The sequence below is a fragment of the Cryptomeria japonica genome, chromosome 8 (assembly GCF_030272615.1).
Source record: "Cryptomeria japonica chromosome 8, Sugi_1.0, whole genome shotgun sequence".
Taxonomy (NCBI): Eukaryota; Viridiplantae; Streptophyta; class Pinopsida; order Cupressales; family Cupressaceae; genus Cryptomeria; species Cryptomeria japonica.
In genome coordinates this window covers 33816182-33833683 of record NC_081412.1, presented here as the reverse complement: position 1 = coordinate 33833683, position 17502 = coordinate 33816182, and the positions used below count along the sequence as shown (strand labels likewise).

The 17502-nt window shown below is 39.6% G+C and overlaps 1 protein-coding gene across 1 annotated transcript in view; it reads right to left on the bottom strand.

Annotated features, from left to right (window-relative positions):
* The window catches only part of LOC131064580 (D-xylose-proton symporter-like 2), a 158302-nt gene that overhangs the window by 62171 nt on the left and 78629 nt on the right, over nt 1-17502 (bottom strand). The window contains exons 7-10 of the mRNA XM_059210140.1: nt 3407-3508; nt 2934-3311; nt 2681-2728; nt 2500-2562 (exon numbers count right to left, since the gene is read on the bottom strand). Coding sequence (XP_059066123.1) covers nt 2500-2562; nt 2681-2728; nt 2934-3311; nt 3407-3508 — 591 coding nt within the window. The remainder of the gene's footprint in view (nt 1-2499; nt 2563-2680; nt 2729-2933; nt 3312-3406; nt 3509-17502) is intronic.

The following is a 17502-nucleotide window of genomic DNA, read 5'->3' as shown; positions in this document are numbered from 1 at the left end:
GAGGAAAGTTCCTCCCAGACTATTCTCTTTAAATCATTTGGAGTGGGGTCGTAAACATTGATTAGAATAAAATTTAATTTATTGCTAACACATTTAACTTCTAAACCCATCCAAAATCTATTGTTCTCTAAAGCTACTAATGAGATGCATCTGGGGTTCCATATAATACCTAGACCTCTGAATGCCCCTACCGTAGGAATTCCTGACCAATTGAAACTTCCTAAACGTTTGCCAAAACTTTCTCCTCCATCACTGTCTAGCTTTGTTTCCTGAATAATGGTTATCTTAGCTTTTACCTTGAAGATGCAACGCTTGAGGATGTGCTCCTTGTTAGGGGCATTAATACCCCTAACATTCCATGTAACTAACTTCATGGCGACATGGGAGGGAACTTCCCCCTCCCTACATTAAAGACATCTGTTAGCTTAGATTGGTCCAGAGCCTTCCCATCCATGAGTCTTAGCTCCGAATTTGATCTTCTCCCTCTTCTCTTTTGAGAAGATCCACAATCTGGCTTATTCCTACCTACCAAATTAAGAGCTAGACCCAACGAACCTACCTCCAAAGGGGTTTCAATGCAAAGATCGGGAGAGGCTTCTCCAAGAGTCTCAAAATTTGTCAAGGACTGTAGTGATGGGGGGGGCAAATAAGTGTTGATTACTGAATCCTTCTGAGCCTCCCTGAGGTTGAAATCCTTTGAGCCTCCTAACTCTGAAATGAGGCCTTTGTCTCTGAGTTCATCTTCGTCCGCCAGGCCGTGCTCCACTATCTCTATTTGTTCTGCTATATCTGCCTTCAAGGCATTGGTGAATTCAAGTAAGTCGTTAAGGACTTCTTTGCTAAGGGAGATAGATTGTTTGTCAAAATTACTGTTAACTTGGACTGTGTTGGGAAGGTATTGCTTCTCGGAAAGAGGATGGCTCAATTTCCTATTATCCATGGAGGGGTGTACTGAGTCTAAATGTGAATCCCTAAGAGGGGGAATGTGATCTCCTTTTCTCTTTGAAGTAGATTGCAAGGGTTTTTCCTTCTTGGATGCCAGTGTTGAGGAGTGAGAGGATGAGGCAAAGGAAGGTGAAACAACCTTGGTTTTGTTAGAGGGAGATGGGCCGACTATGGACACGGGTGGGAGAGGGTTGGGGCGAGACTCAGGGTTTGATATTGGCTGCCTGTTGTGAGTGATTTGGTTGTTGAAAACGGAACTATGATTGATTATTGTCTCCTTAATTGCGTTGCTCTTATGACAGATAACCATATCAGAAGCATCAATAATTCCTTATTAGATTGAGGGAATAATCTCCCATTTCCCTGTTGAGGTAATTAATTCAAAGGGATTCAATTTAGGGCCAATGGTTTTGAAATCAATAAGTAACTTAATGTCTTTTTCGAAATTTTTATCCCAAATACCTACAATAGCCAGGCATTTTCCTAATTCTACCACAAGTGATTCTATTATTTTTGAGACATGAAATTCGACGGGAAGGGGGCCAATATTGACTCAATGCAGGTTGCTATTGAATACAAAAGTTTTAGGGTTAAAGTGGGGAGCCCAATCAATGCAGTGAAAGATACAACCATTAAGCAATTTCTCCTTACTTTTGAGCAGATCCTGCTTAACACTAGAGTCAATGCATGTAATTAGAATGCACTGAGAGCCCAGATTAAAGGTGCTTACCAGGTTGTGAAATTTAGTCTCCCACCAACCTTTAACATCTTCGAAGGAATCATGAGAGCCTCGCCACATAGCAATGAAGCTATTACTTTCGTGAAAGATGATGTTCTGCTGGAGAATCTCTAAATCCAGCCTGATGTCAGGTTTTCGTCCTTCAGGGTTCGATGGGTTCGACCGCGGTCATTCTTTCTGCTTCGCAGAATGAGGAGTTACTTTCTTGAGTCTGTTTACCCGAGAGGGATCCACCGCAGTTCGCCAAGAAAAGCCCCAAATTGCAGGGTTCGCCTTAAGCCATCTTTTGTTCAAAACCTTCTTGTATTCTCTGCCTTTGACCCACCGATTTGTTGAAATGGCCTGTGGGATGAGGGGAGGATGGGGGGAAGCAAGCGTATTTAGTGCCCCCAAGCAACGGACTGCTCGAAGATGCAAAGCAAATCTGTGCCCCAAGGTGAATCGAATTAGGGCTTGAAAGGATATGTTGGGCATTCCTCCGGCATCTGGTCTTTCTCCTTTCCACCACCTGCCAAACCCCTTCCTCTTCGCTCTTGGTTGGCTTACACTTAGAGGGGGAGAAAACCGTGAGACGCATGATAGAAATTGTTCATAAAACATTAACATTCGCTGATCACCGAGAATCTGCAGTCATATAAGCACATATTTTGAAGAAGTTTTTATAAACATGTTTCTTTGAAATTCTTGAATCTGAAATTATTTGAGGGTTGAGAAAATGGCAAATGTATAGGCATGTTAACATTTGAATGAGCGTAAAATCGAAACTACAAAAACCTTTTTAAAAGTTGTCAGGGGACAGATGGACTCGATAGTACCTTGAATAAACCAATAACTACCGAAACTCGAGTGGCATCAGATGCTGCTGAAAACCCTGCACTCTGTAAACTTGAGAGTCAGAACAGTTCCATGAATACCCATATAGTCCTCCCAACATCATTAAAACTTCACAAAGAGCATTCAATATCAAGTAATCACAATATGAGGATAGTATCCTACCTCAAGAATTGTGGCCGCATAGTAGAGCACACTTGGTTGTCCAGTAATCTGCCAAGTTACAAAAAACCTAAATGAGAATTAACAAGCAAAAATGGAAATGGAATTTTGAAGGGAATATACTTCAGAATAGTACATTATTTATTATCATTTGATCCAATTTTCCTATAGCCTGACTTGATATATATTCAATTTTATGTTTTCATGAAACTTCAATATACTTTGTGAGTTCTGACAACATAGAATGCTAAAATACCTGCTGAAAGAAAACCAAACCTCCGCCAATAATGAGGGCCTTCAAACTGCCTCCCTGAAAAACTTCCCAAAAACTAGCTTCCAGTTCTTGATCTTGATATGCATCTTGTATAGATCTTAAGTTTTCCTCTATTTGTTCGTCAGAGACCACATCACCCACAGGGCGACCTCTTAATCTATTTAAAATAGAAGCTGCCTTACATTTAAGATCTTCCATATTCCCCTTACCCTGAATAGCTTGAAGAAGGATCCAACGTGGGGATGGTGGCAGCCACCACATGCCAAACCCCATTATTATAGCAAGCGGGATACTTGATCCATACATGTAACGCCATCCTCCAACAGCATCAACAGCTAAACTACTAACAAGATAACCCAACTGTATCAAAAGATTACTGACAATCAGATCTTATTGGATTAATAGCTCTAAATTCAAAGCAACTGGAATTTATTTAAGCATAAGGAAATACTTACCAGCATTCCCAGAACTATGAAAAACTCTTTCAGAGACACTAGTCTTCCCCGAATCTGAGGTGGAGAAGTCTCTGCAATGTACAATGGAGCTGCGTGCATGGCCTGTTCAAGCATACTTTCTAATTAAGAAATCAACTGAGACGGATATATGATCTGGTACTTTTCCTATCCAGAAGTATGACAATGAAAGACACAAATGCATGATCTATAATGTTTCAAGCAGCCAGATATGTTTTATTCTCAGTTATATCATTTCCAATAATATGTTTTTCTTAAGGCTTGCTGGAAGAATATCACCATGAGTTTGTCATTAGATCAGTAGACTATTCCCAAGAAGTGTAGTGGTGAAGAGAAATGTCATCAATGTCAATCAATTGCTAAGGCCTAAATGTAGTGATGATGAACCTCAATATGCCTCATGTGAACATGATATATCAGGTTTTTCACTAACTTCAAGATTCCTTGATTAAAAGAGAAAATTGGAGTTGGTGCAATCAAAGTTGCATAACACTTAAAAATTGGCATAACCATATTGCTTCACAATTGGCACTGACAACTACTTTGTATTCTACTTCAATGGAAGATAAAGCTACAGTATGCTGAAGCTTACTCTACAATAAAACAACTCTTGATCCCAAGAAAAGATATAGCCCGTGATCTCCAAGTGTCAACTGAACTAGCCCAATTAGAATTTATCTATCCTATCAACTTGAAATCTTTCATTCTCAAATAGAGAAAATGAAAGATAAAAGTACCCTTGGAATACCCCAAAACTCATTTTGATTTCTGCTAATGAACAAGATTTGATTGGGCTAAAAAGCATGAGAGATAAACTAACAACAAAACAAAGATTCGGTCATGCAGATATAAATATATATCAAACTGCCCACCAATCGTCTATGCAGTGACTATCAACCTGTGATAAATCATCATAGGCTGAAAACTTCGGCCCAACCATGTACGCCCATTTGACTCCAGTGGGCTTTTTCCATAGAGACAATTTGGCACTCTTAGCTGTGACTTTTCATCAAGGTATTATATTCAACCTACATGGCAACTTATCATTCAAGTTTAACTTTTGCTTCTAGATACCTTTGTGGTTTAGGTACCCTTAAAAAGGTCAGAAAGAGAGAAAAATGAACATGTTCACCCAAACCAACAATTTGTTTCCCTGCTTGCTAGGGTCATGCACATGATATAAGCTGTTCTTTCTTCTTTACATCCTAAAGAGTAGAATAATACCACTTGGGTCAATAATGATGTGTGACTTGAGACTCCTATGACAAACAAACCATGTTTGGATTGAAGTCAACTCAAATCTTCATCTCTAATATACCAATGTTGTAAGAAATATCAAGTAAAGGAAGGTGCACTAGTAACTATGATGAAGAGTTTACTACTAATTCTACACGACTAGATTGCAGTAATATAAATGAAAATGGTAGTGACAATGAATAAAATGTTGTACACATGAAAATTTCCATATAGTGTCAAATTTCAATCCAAATCTATCATTTCCTCAAACATAAAGCACTTTAAAACTTTTTTCTTGTTTGTCCTTGTCATTCTGTTGTCATTTATCTATATCCGTGCAGAATCAATGATCAAATCTTTTAAATACATCTGACATGGAGAAGAATGAAGGAAAAATGAAGTGATCGATAAGTTACTAAGGCATGGAAAATGTGTACGCACGGGCATGAGCATACGTCGGATGGTGCAGAAACCAAATCTTTGAATGAAAGTATGCAAGACCACTATGTGGCACACTGTATAGTGGTGGCAGCAAGTTTGAAGTTTGCAAAATTTTCGAGTGCAAAAAAAAGCACACAATACTATGAGGTAAAGCAAGATCTCTATTTCAAACATGTATGCACATAGCTGAGTGTACACCATATACTTGGCACATAAGTCACGCATTTAGATTTCTAACCCACAAGCCTGAGCAAGCTTCTATAGCTTGGGCTGAGTTTTATAACAATGCATAAGGCTTTTGTTTTATGTATCTCATTTTTCTTACATTGGCATCCTATTATAAAGTAATTTCCCTTTCTCAAGCATAATCAGTTTAAGAACAATTAGCTTATTTTCTGAGATTTCCCGTAGGCTAATTGGTGAACAAGGGAGAACTCCAAAGTCCTTGGAGAGTACAAGACTAGTCTAGCAAAGGTGGTGGTTATGGCAGTAAGTTCAGTTGGTCTTGGTGAGTTTCCTGAAGCTTTCAAAATGGATTTCTGACCTTTTGGGAACACTCCAAACTTCTTGGAAAAGTATGCTATTTTTAGATAGTCACTCAGTTGCTTCAGATACTCATCCTCAGTCTTCAGTGACATATTGGTATGGTCAAAATTTCATATTTTTATCATTTTGATACTTCCACAACTTGGATAATTTATGGAGTAATTATTACTTGAGTTGTCTAAAGGTGAAATATTAGAAAGGCAACTCAAAGTAATTATTTATTAAAATTGTGTTTTAAGATGTGCCTTGAGGGAGGACACCTAAGTAGAAGGGGGTCTTTTTGCACAAGGGGTTATTTATTTATTTTGAAAAGAGAGTTTACGGAGGAAAAAGGGAATTGTTATTTTTTATTACTATATTTTCCCCTCCAAAATGTTATAAAAAAGAAGTTGAGGGCTCATTTGAGAGGTTGGCCATATTATGGAATTTGTTTCTATTGCAAAGAGAACATGTGTTCTCTCATTTTCTTGAGGACAAAAACCCTCTCAAAAATATTGATTTCAAGGATGAAAACCCCCCTAGCTAGTTGGAGGGATTTCATCTAGGAGTCATCAATGAGTTGTAAAGATTTTTTCCATTTGTGCTGCAAAATGAATACTTTTGGTGCATTTAATTTCATATTTTGGAATTCCCGATATTGTTTATGTTTGAAGTGTTGTTGAGCAATTATTTGGAGGTTTGTTTCAAGCCCGACCATTTTGAGGAGTTCATTGTTGGGTATTAGAATCCATTTTTCCTTACTAAATGAGTGTTGTTTCTCAAGTTGATTGTAGGCTGTACGATTTTGATGAATAAAGTGAAGTTTGTGTGGGTTGTGTTGTCCTCAACTTTTGATTTCAAAAATTGGACTATCACATGGAAATTTTTATTAAAAAATGAAAAATTTTACTCTATGGCATGCTTCCCAAGGTAGAAATTTGCCACATCCTTGGACTGGATCGATTGTTGATCCATCCCCAAGCTACGTTTCGAATTTCGTCGCGTTTCGAGTCCGTTTGCTATGTTTTTGCTTCAATGTAGGGGAATTTTTCGATAATTACCAATAGCTGGTAATTTGTTTTTTAAAACCCCCTTGAAGCTTTTGGTCTTGTAGGGGAATTTTTCTCCAATTACAAGTTTTTGGACACTGGTAAAAAGGGTTTTAAAACCCCCTTTACTAGTAGAACGACTTAAGTGTTTTATAAAACTTGTAAATGGGTTTTTAAAACCCCTTTACATGTTTTTATGACTTAAAGTTATTTTTTATTTTTAAATAGAACTTGTAAATGGGATTTTAAAATCCCTTTACATGTTTTAAGTAAAATCACTTGTAAAGGGAATTCTATTTCCCTATTACAAGTAATTTAACTTGTATTTCCTTTTCTAAAACCCGAAATTTGCCTTAGAGGCAAAAATATGAACATTTTGAAAACTTGTTGTTTCATTTCTAAAACCCGAAATTTCTCCCATGCCTTTGCAAACTGATTTGGGTTCGAATTTTTTGGAGGAAGGATAGGGATTCCTTCCAAATGCGGATTTGCTGCAACTTTGAAGGATTCAAACCCTTGTTTTACGCATCTATCAAACTGATCATTGCCATTTGTCTTCTTCAACGTTTTTTTTTCTGAATCATGTATTTGTGCCATTTGCCATGGTTTGGAGGTTCGAATCTACTCTTTCCTAAGGCGTTTTTGATTTAATCATAAATGCGTTGGATTTCAAACTTCATTCAAACCGTTTTGTGCGCATTTTGGGGAATCGATTTGCAAAAACGCCGTAAAAACCAGTCACGTTTTTTGCAAGTTTCGCACCTTTCTCATTCAAGGTATGCTTTCAATTCTAAATCATTTTTGCTTTCTCTTGTATTTAATGATGAATCAAATCATTTTCGAACTACTTCCTTGGCATTTTTCATGGCATTTTTATAGCAAATCGGTTTTTCTTTGGTCACCATGCGTGGCTAAGTTTCTTCCTTTGTTTAAATTCTATTTAAAGGGTTTCATCTTCCATGTTTGGTTGACTCTACAAGCTTGGATCTCTCCTCATCTTTTCAAGGTAATTTTTATTTTTGTATTTCTTTCTTGTTTCTTTCCTTACATTTTCTTGTTTAAGTTTTGGTTTTGTTCATGTTCATATTGGGTTTATGAGAGGAAATTCCCCATTTTACAAAGAAATTTGTAAAGTAATGTGTTCTTCCCCATTGAAAATTCTCCTTCTTTACTTGCATTTGGGTTTTAGAAACCCGATTGCAAGTAAGAGGAAAATATGTGTTCTTCCCTTTTTTTTGGACAAAGACTTAACCTTCTTTGATCCAAAAGATCAAGTTTCAAAACAAGAAAAATGTGTTCTTCCAAATATGTTCTTCCCAATTTGCAATCTTCCCAATTTGCAAAGAAATTTGCAAGTGTGAAAAGTTCTACCTCAAGATGCGTTCTTCCCTTTTTGGACAAAGACTTAACCTTCTTTAGTCCAAAAATCAAGTTTCAATGACAAAAAAATCAAGTTCTTCCCAATTTCGGGTTTTGAAATCCGGATTGCAAGTTGAAAGTCCTTCCCATTTTGGCATGACAAAGTTCCAAGTGATCTTCCCAAAATTCATTTTTACCTATCCGCTTCCAATTCCCTCATCCGTACTTATCATCTTCGTCATTTCCCACATGCCTAAATACCTTTTTTCCGTCCATCCTTCGATTTTCAGTTTGTAAATAAGTTTGCATTTGGATTTAGAAAACCAATTGCAAATGTGTTCTTCCCAACTTCCAAACTGAAAATTCATTCTCCTTCCATTTATTCATGCTTCGTGTTTTGCAAGTATAATTGCATTCGGAATTTAAAACCTGATTGCACGTTTGTACTTCCTTCTTGTGTACTTGCGAAACATGTTTCAAAACCCGAAATAAGTCAAAAGCTTATTTTTTCACCTCTTATATCTCCTCTCACAAAGCCAAAATACGAAAGTTGAACTTTCTCATTTGGAAGAGTGAAAATGTCTAAAGATACTGACTTTGATATTGCCTTGATACTCTTGGATTTACATTACAGCATTCCCAGTTGTTTCCAGATGACAGATGTATCATCATCTCCCACTCCAAAAAAGATGAAATACAGGTATGATAAATACCAAAATGAAGTTCCGCAGTCACAGATCTCCTCCTCCCTTGATCATATCAAGGATACTGAGATAGGGCATGTTGACATGTCCGAATTCATACAAAGGATTGAAGATCCGAAGGAGGGTGATATGCAACGGTTGCTAGACAGCCATATCCATCATGCCGCATCCTTTCCAGTTGCTGCCCTAGAACCAGAATTTATTCTAGCATGTGCTCATCATTTTGACAAAGAGACACGAGTCATTAGAAATGATGACAGGGAAGTGATTATTCGCCTGGATGCAGAAGCTATAGAGAGGGTTTTCAAAATACCTTCCGAAACCATTTATATAGAGATCTCCAAGCAAAGTGCAGCTGAATACTTTGCCAAAAGGGTGAAAGACTGTAAGCGTCATATCAACAAATGGATTCATGAACCTCGCACTGCGCTTACCAGATGGGCAAAGTTATATCGGTCTGATTTCAAGAATGAGATCGGTGATACTATTACTTTTCTTAGCTGTATGATGGGATTGGAGCATTCCAATGTTTTTGAACCTTGGATGTACCAATTTATTATGTTAGTAAGGCAGTCTCAGCACATCTATTGGGGTGAAATCATCAGTGATGCTTTGCGTGAGCAACTTGCAGTCATCCCTACTACCTTCACCTTCTACATGAATTCATATCTCGTGTATATTGCTGCGTCACTTAGACATTTCCCAGGTCTTTCCACCAAGGGTGACCTCATGCTTGTACCGGTTTGGGAATACTATGATCAGTTGCCTCTAAGATCAAGTAGGTCTCATTTCAGAAGGGTTCAGGACGCTTTCTTTGGTCATTATTTGTGTCAATTTGACAAGAACCTGAAGAACAAAAGAGTCTCAGATGAAGCATGGGAAAAGGTGAAAGAATATGGTTGTTTGTTTCTCCAATTTCCAACTTTTACCTACATGAGAGTTGGATGCTATGGCGGGTAGCCTTACATGCTCCCACGGTACCCAACAGATAAGATTATTCTCATGGAATTGGGAAGGCAGATCATGGCTGTGCATACACACCAGTCAGTTAAGCACAAGGTTGGCATGGGTATTTCTTCCAACAACCCATTGAAGATTGGTCAATATTCTCTAATGGCTTCAATCAAGGCTAGGGCTATGGAGACTGAGTTGCAGGAAATCAGACTGAAAAGATTCAAACCTAGAGCTGTTTTCAATTACCGAGGCATGAAGGAGAAGGTCAAGAAGACCTTCATCCATGTACACCGGATAGAAGATATCTGGGCTGATCTTCATACCGAAAAGGAGATTCGCAAGATGGATTACTGTCGACTCACTGCAGAACAAATTGTGGATCTAAACCTCGTGAACATGCCACAAGGTATGATTGATGATGGTAATGTTCTTGATCCTGAGTTTGTCAATCAGAATGTTGATGAGGCTCCGCTTCCTTCTATCCACTGGTCCCACAAGGAAGGCACTTCTATCTTGGATAGATTCCAGTCAGTTCTTGCCAATACCAATATCTGGCTAAAGAATAATGGTGTCAAGCTCATTAAGATTAAGGTTGGGAAAGAAGATGATTCTACAGGTCCTCTTGGGCGGAAGTCTGAAATTCAACTAGACAACAAAGAAGGTGCATCCTCTTCTAGTACGAGGATTAAATTGCGAGTCAGCTGTGCAATGGTGCTTCCTCCTCAGGAAATAACAGTTCAAGGCAAGGAGAAGCCACAGTTGGAAATTCATGTGATTGATCCTGAAGCTTCAGAGGAAGAAACTCAACCTGATAATGCTCCTCAGTCACTTTCTACAGAGTCTCCACATAATTCTCTTTCTTCACTTCCTATTGAGGTACCCATGTTTCCTCCTATGATAGATGTGAGCTCACAATCTGCCCCTTCAGTTTCAGAATCTCTGCAGAACATCCTCCCACTTTCAGCAGCAGAACCATCTCAAGGCCATCCTCAGGAAAATTTGTTGAATATCTTTTCAGAAGATCCTTCATATGTACCTGTGTCTGATATTGATACTTCTATGACCTGTTTTGATGAGTTCATGACATCTTCATCACATCCTGTCGTCACTCAACAGACTATGGTGGCTATCCAGACGGACACTTCTCACAAGGTCACCACTGTTATTCAAACAGAAACTGCTTCTCCCTCTATCCCAGAATCAGAGTTAATGGCTTTACCTCCGTGGCTCAGTTCCTTCACTGCAAAGAGAAAGAAGCAGGTGATCTCACCTGATCCTTTCGACTACCAACAGTTGAAACAATCAAAACCTAAAGCTATTAAGAGGGTGTTGTGACCATTTCACACATCGCCCCATCGCAAATGGGGACCCCCTCTTTTTGCTTGTCTTTTGTTCGTTTTCGCTTTCGTCTTTAGGATTTTGTTAGTCAGTTAGTTGTCTGGATTTAGGGTCAAGCCTTAGGGTTTTTTATTTTTGTCTTTTCAGGCCAAAATCCAGTCGTTTTTGAGAGCTTTTTGAGCTTCCTTTTCTAGGATGCAAATTTTGAATGCAATGAGTTCGCCAGAATGGTCTAATATTCAATTGGAATGTTGATGCAGAGCTTAAATTTGTCTAAGTGTTGGAGTGAAATGTGAATTTTTGTCCGATTGAATATTTTGACTAAATTTTGACCTTTTTGATTTTTGATCCTGGGCATTGGAAATGATTTATTTTTGCCTTGTGAAGTGTTAAAATGTGAAAAATCATGTTATTTTGGCCTGTAGGAGCAAAATCGCTCCTGTCCCTCAGTGAAGGACGGGAGCTCATTTTCAAATATCTCACTATTCCTGCAGAGTCAAGACGAATTTCAACTTGGAAGTGATGGAGAACGGCGAGATCTTTCCATTGAATATAAATTGAAGATTTTCATGAGCACCGAAACGCCTCCAGGAGCAAAATCGCTCCTGTCCCTCAGTGAAGGACCAGAGCTACAAATCAAATTTTGCCTTGTCCTTGCGAGATTTCGTTGACTTGATGATTTGAAGAGGTCCAAAGGAAGATGCTTTACCAAATGAATATAATTGGAAGTGCTAACACAAAGGAGAATGGTCCAGAATGCAAAGTTCGCTCCTGTCCCTCTCCAAGGGGCCAGGGCGAAGTACCTTATAGCTCCCGTCCCTCTCCCAGGGACCAGAGCGATGTCCTTCATTGGGCAAAATCCAGGCAAAAATCAAGACAAGTTTACGTCCAAAGGCAAGGAAGAGCGTGAGATGAACTCATTGAATACAAATTGAATATTTTGAAACGTCCACAAGGGTCCCAAAATGCCCAGTTCGCTCCTGTCCCTCTCCAAGGGACCAGAGAGATTTTTGTTATAATTAATTTTCTTGCCAAGTTGCAGATGATATCAAGGCATGGATGAATGGAGTAGAGCATTACGAATCCGTTGAATATAAATTTGGAGCCTGACAAGGTGAAATGAAGGCCACAAGGGATGGATCGCTCCTGTCCCTCTCCAAGGGACCAGGGCGATACAATGGTTATATTGCCTTTTACTTAAGTTTGAAATCGATCTAAGTCAAGACGAAGGGTGGCAAGGACATCTTAAGGCATCTTCATCGAGCACACGCACTTAAAGGTCATCACAATGAAGAGATTTGCACTCTAAGACCCAGATCGCTCCTGTCCCTCAGGAAGGGACCAGAGCGATATCTCTATAATGGCATAAATTTCAAAAAACAAACAAGTTTTGAGCAACCAAGAGGGTCGAAAGGACATCATTTCACGTAATGAAGATAATTGCAAGTTGGTAAAAACAAGAACAAGCACATAATGATGAACTTCGCTCCTGTCCCTCAGGAAGGGACCAGAGCGATATTAGGTATATTGGCCACTTCATGCAAGATTTACGTAAGGTCAAGGTTTTGCAAGGTCTCAGAGGGTCCATGGTATGATAGGAAGGTGATGCATGAAGATTTCAAACGTAAAATAATCACCAAGTTGAACATAGAGACTATATCGCTCCTGTCCCTCTCCAAGGGACCAGGGTGATTTGCCTTGGACTCTCCATTTTGTTTCAAATGCGTGCTAAGTCAAGACTTCATAAGGTCATACAAAGTTCGAGACATCGTTTGAAGATCACATGCAAGTGTTTTGAACATCCAAACATTGTCAAACATGCTAAAAGGCTCCCATCGCTCCTGTCCTTTGGACAAGGACCAAAGCGATCCCATCAAAAACACTCATATTCCTTCAAAGTTGAGGCAAGGCGAGGATGGGCAAGGTGAGGGACGGCGTTTGGAAGACATCACGACGAAGATCAAGTTTAAAGTTGCTAAGATTAAAGAGAAAGACATGGATCGCTCCTGTCCCTCTCCAAGGGACAAGGGCGATGATCCCTCTAAATGTCCAAACACCACATGCAAACAAATGGAACGAGCATAGAAAGAACGAACAAAGATGTTATCCGCTCTACAATGAAGGATCGAAGATCAAAAATGCGAGGTCTACGTGAAAACATGGAGATCGCTCCTGTCCTTTGGACAAGGACCAGGGCGATGAACACCCAAAGGCACTTATGCGCACATGCAAGGCAATCAAATTCGAAGGACCCATCAAAATGATCGATATTGAACGTGGAAAGGAAGGAGATGAACATTGAAAAACATGACAAAATCATGGATCGCTCCTGTCCCTCTCCAAGGGACCAGGGCGATGAGGTACGTCCCGTTCGTTTTCATAATTTTGGCGCCAAATAAACATTTCAAATTTTCCTTAAATGCTAAGTTTGATGAAATTGAAAATCCTATTTAAATTAGCATTTAATATGGCGTTGATCATTTATTAATTATTTTGCCTTTATTAAAAAAATCGAAATTTATAAATTAAAACGAAAGGCATTTAATTAATCATTAATTAATTAATAAAAAATCGAATTTGAGCGCTCATATATGGAGGTCGGCCTTGCTATTTAATTAAAAAAAATCATTTTAAAAAATTGTTTTATCTCCAAGTCGGCCTAAGGGCATGGAGAGGTGCAAGCGCTATATATGGAGGGTGAAAACTATTGTTTTCACATCATTATTTTTATCCCTCTACATGCGAATTAAGGAGAAGGAAGGAAGTGCGAAGTGTGGGGTGCGAATTCCATTCAAATCCATGGTGGCGTAAGCAATCAAGGGTGGTGCGATTTTTAAAGACCTTCATTTGAGCGAATTTGCTAAGAGTTGAAGACCACGCCAAAGGTGAACTTGAAGATCACATTGAAGACAAAGGTGGCGAAATTGATATCTTGAGGAGATAACGTTGAAGATCATTTATACCCCAATTTTGCCTAGGCGATCTTTTGTCTTTTTGCATTCTAGAGTTAGCTCTCTATTGAGGTATGGCGATTTGTTTTTTATTGCTTTATTTATTCATCGTCGTATTTTAAGTTTTGAAGTTTTGAATTTTGAATCTCTTAGCTCAATCATCGTTGTTTTTTAGGAAATGATAACTCTAAGGACTTATCATGAGGTTTCCTAAAAACTTTATCTCTCTAATCAACGTTATTCATTGCAAAATATGGTTCTCATAATGAAATGTTGTGTAGGTATGGCGACCCCAAAGGCGGGAGCATCCACCAGTCGCTCAGCTCTCATGAAAGAAGATCAGAAGACCGAAGAAGTGGAGACCAAGATCGTGTCGAAGTGGAGCAACATTGGAGATACAAACTTGGGGAACTTTAGCACGAAGAAGTTTCGAGAGGTCCCTTACATTGGCAAGCCATCACCTGTCGCCCGGAGAATAATAGAGAGTGGCATCATCAAGGCGGCCGGTTTTTCTCCAGCTATTCAGTGCCATGAGTTGATGATCGAGTGTGCCCGTCACTACAATCCACAGTCCAGGACAATTGTGTCCAATGAGGGAAACACTTTGGCGTACCTTTCAGAGGAAGCTATAAGTGAAGCTTTCCATCTTCCAGAGCACAGGGACATGATATATAAGAGCATTGAAGGAGCCAGATCAGTATACGATGATGATCCAGATGCTTGCCTAAGCATAATCAACAAGAACTGGCTACTCAAGAGTCGTCCCCGTCTAAGCAAGGTACCGAACACACCGCACCGGATTGATTTCCAAGAGGAGTACAGAGATTTGATTACTATGCTCAACCGAGTTACAGGAGCACCTCATGCCTTCTATTTTGAGAAGTGGATGTTTTACTTCATCCAGGTGATTGTTCAAGGAAAGGGTACGATACATTGGGCTAGGATAATTAGCCATTGCTTAGACGTACAGTTGAGGAGACTCAGGGCTACTAAGTCCTTCCACATGAGTTCATACGTCATCTATGCTTTGATCAGGAGTGTTGAGTACGCAGGACTACCTCACAGAGGAATGATAGGAAGAGGACCCGGCGAGGTCAGAGCTTGTGATTCCTATGCCTACTTGCATCATCCGCCAGGGAAAAACTACAAGTTAGTTAATGATACTTTCACGATGAACATCACAAGGACGTTGCAAGGAGGGATTCACAATAGATTATCTCAGGATGCCCAGGAATTCATCAAGAGGTACGGTGCTTGGTTCATTCAGTTTCCCAAGTTCACTTACATTAGGGTGCATGGATGTCCTTTACCTCCATACATGTTGCCGAGGTATCCGACAGACAGAATTGTGTTATTTGAGGTAACAAGGCAGTTGGCAGCATATGTGAAGGCATTCAGACACAGACATCAGAATGGAGTTCAGGTACCTATTATTTTGGGTAATTCAGCTGAGGTATGTCCTAATGTCTTAGCCATGGATGACGCAGAGAAGGAGTTAGCCTTGTATTCTTTTTCATCTTTTGCTTGGAGAAATAGTTTTGATCCACATGGACATTTAGAGGAGACGGTCGGTAGAAGATTTAAACATGAGCACCAAATTGAAGATTTTATGATGAACCTCCTAGATGATCTTGAAGTGAAACGAAAGATACATTCTAGATTGCCTTTGGATTTCATCAGGAAATGCAGGATTTACAGAGTGGCCGACCAAGCTCAGGACAATGGCAGGCACATCCAGTCTTCCTATGATAGAGAAAGCAAAACAATAAGGTTGGATTGGAATGAGCCCGAGGTCATGGATTTAGATGCTTTGATGGCACCAGTCTTGTCTTGTACTCGCAGATGGGTAGACGTTCAGCATCAGAAGTTGAGAGAACAAGGCATAGCTATGTCTTTTACTTTGGAAGAGAAACCAGCCGAAGGTGGAGCAAGTGTGAGTGAAGGCAATCCTAATCCTAGGAATTCAGGTGAAGGTAACCTTCGATGTGCCAGTGAGGGCAATCTCCATCCGAGAGGTTCGAAGAGAAAGGAAAGATCAGAAAAGAAAGAGCCTTCCAAGAAAAAGCAAGGTGCCAACAAAGATCAAACACCAGGTACTTCTTCCAGACCAGAGGATAGAACAATTCGAGTGGAAGAGTCCATGGAGTCTATGGTACAGAATGACGGGCAGGAGGAAGGACAGGCACAGCATGTTTCATCAGATGGATCTCTCCAAGACTATGATTTAGAAGAAGATAATGAAATAACATCTCCTCCCAGACAAGAAGAAATAGTACATAAAGAAATTCAAGTTCAAGAGACAAGATCGAATATCCCAGATTGGTTGAAGGAAAGATTGACTAAGGTGATCGTAGTTGAGGACGAGGACAATGCAATTGATTTAGAGAGCCTTGTTGGACGTTCACATGAAGTAACAGAGAAGAAGAAGGCTACAAGGATGTCCAAGATGATTCGAGATGAGACTGGATCTAGGAAATTGCAAATAGCTACACCGGCAGCAGATAAATATGAGGGTGAGATCCTAGCAGAGGATTATGATATACAAACTATTGAGTTAGGACCATCTACAGCAGAGCAGACTTTAGATGATGCCACCGACACATTTGAGGCATTGAAGGACAAGCTTAGAGAAGAAGTGGAAAAGAATAGAAAGCTTGAGAGAGAGAGAGGTGCATGGAGGACATATTTCAGTCACATCAATGAGCCTTTGGGACGTCAGGATCCAGTTAGATCACCAGTGCAGGCATTGCCCCTTCAATCGATCAATGAAGCAGAAAGATTCAGGAACCTGGTCCAGCGTACATGTAGTTGGATGGATAGATCTCATACAGTGGCCATAGAGTTTGTTACAAGGATGACGAAGATTATTCATCAGGCTATCCAAGTTCTTGAGATAATCCACAGATTGATGGTAACAGTAGCTGCATTTGCCCATACCAAGGACGTTATCATCCCTGTCTTGAAAGTAATAAGACATACATCCAGAAGAATTTTAGCGCAGGAGAGGATCTTGGAAGGTGATTCTCACAGTTTATTTAAGTGGTCAACCTTACTCCATATAAAGAGTGTTCTCTTCGAGGACATCAGTGTTAGATGTGGTCAAGTTGAGGAGGTGATCAATCCGATCCAGGACAGAGTATTTGAGGTACTTCATACCATTCTTGGCAGAAGGATCGAGGTCGAGACAGATGTGGATATGCAGGAATTTGAGGATAGAATCAAGATCATCTTTTGCAAGGACGCAGATGTTACAGATGAGCAGTATGATCAGATGTTTGCCACCATGCTCCTGATTGATAGAACGAAGGAACTTGAACCTACTTGGGACGCAGCTCTTCGTGATGCATTCGATCAGGTCATCCACTTAGAAGAGAGTATCAAGAATCTTCCCGAGATTCCAATCACAGAAATCGAAGGAATCGTGACAAAATTCATTGCATATGCTAAGAAAGAGAATTGGAAAGGGAATAAGATTCTAGATGAAAGGTTGTTACAGATGACATGACATCTTATTTCTCATT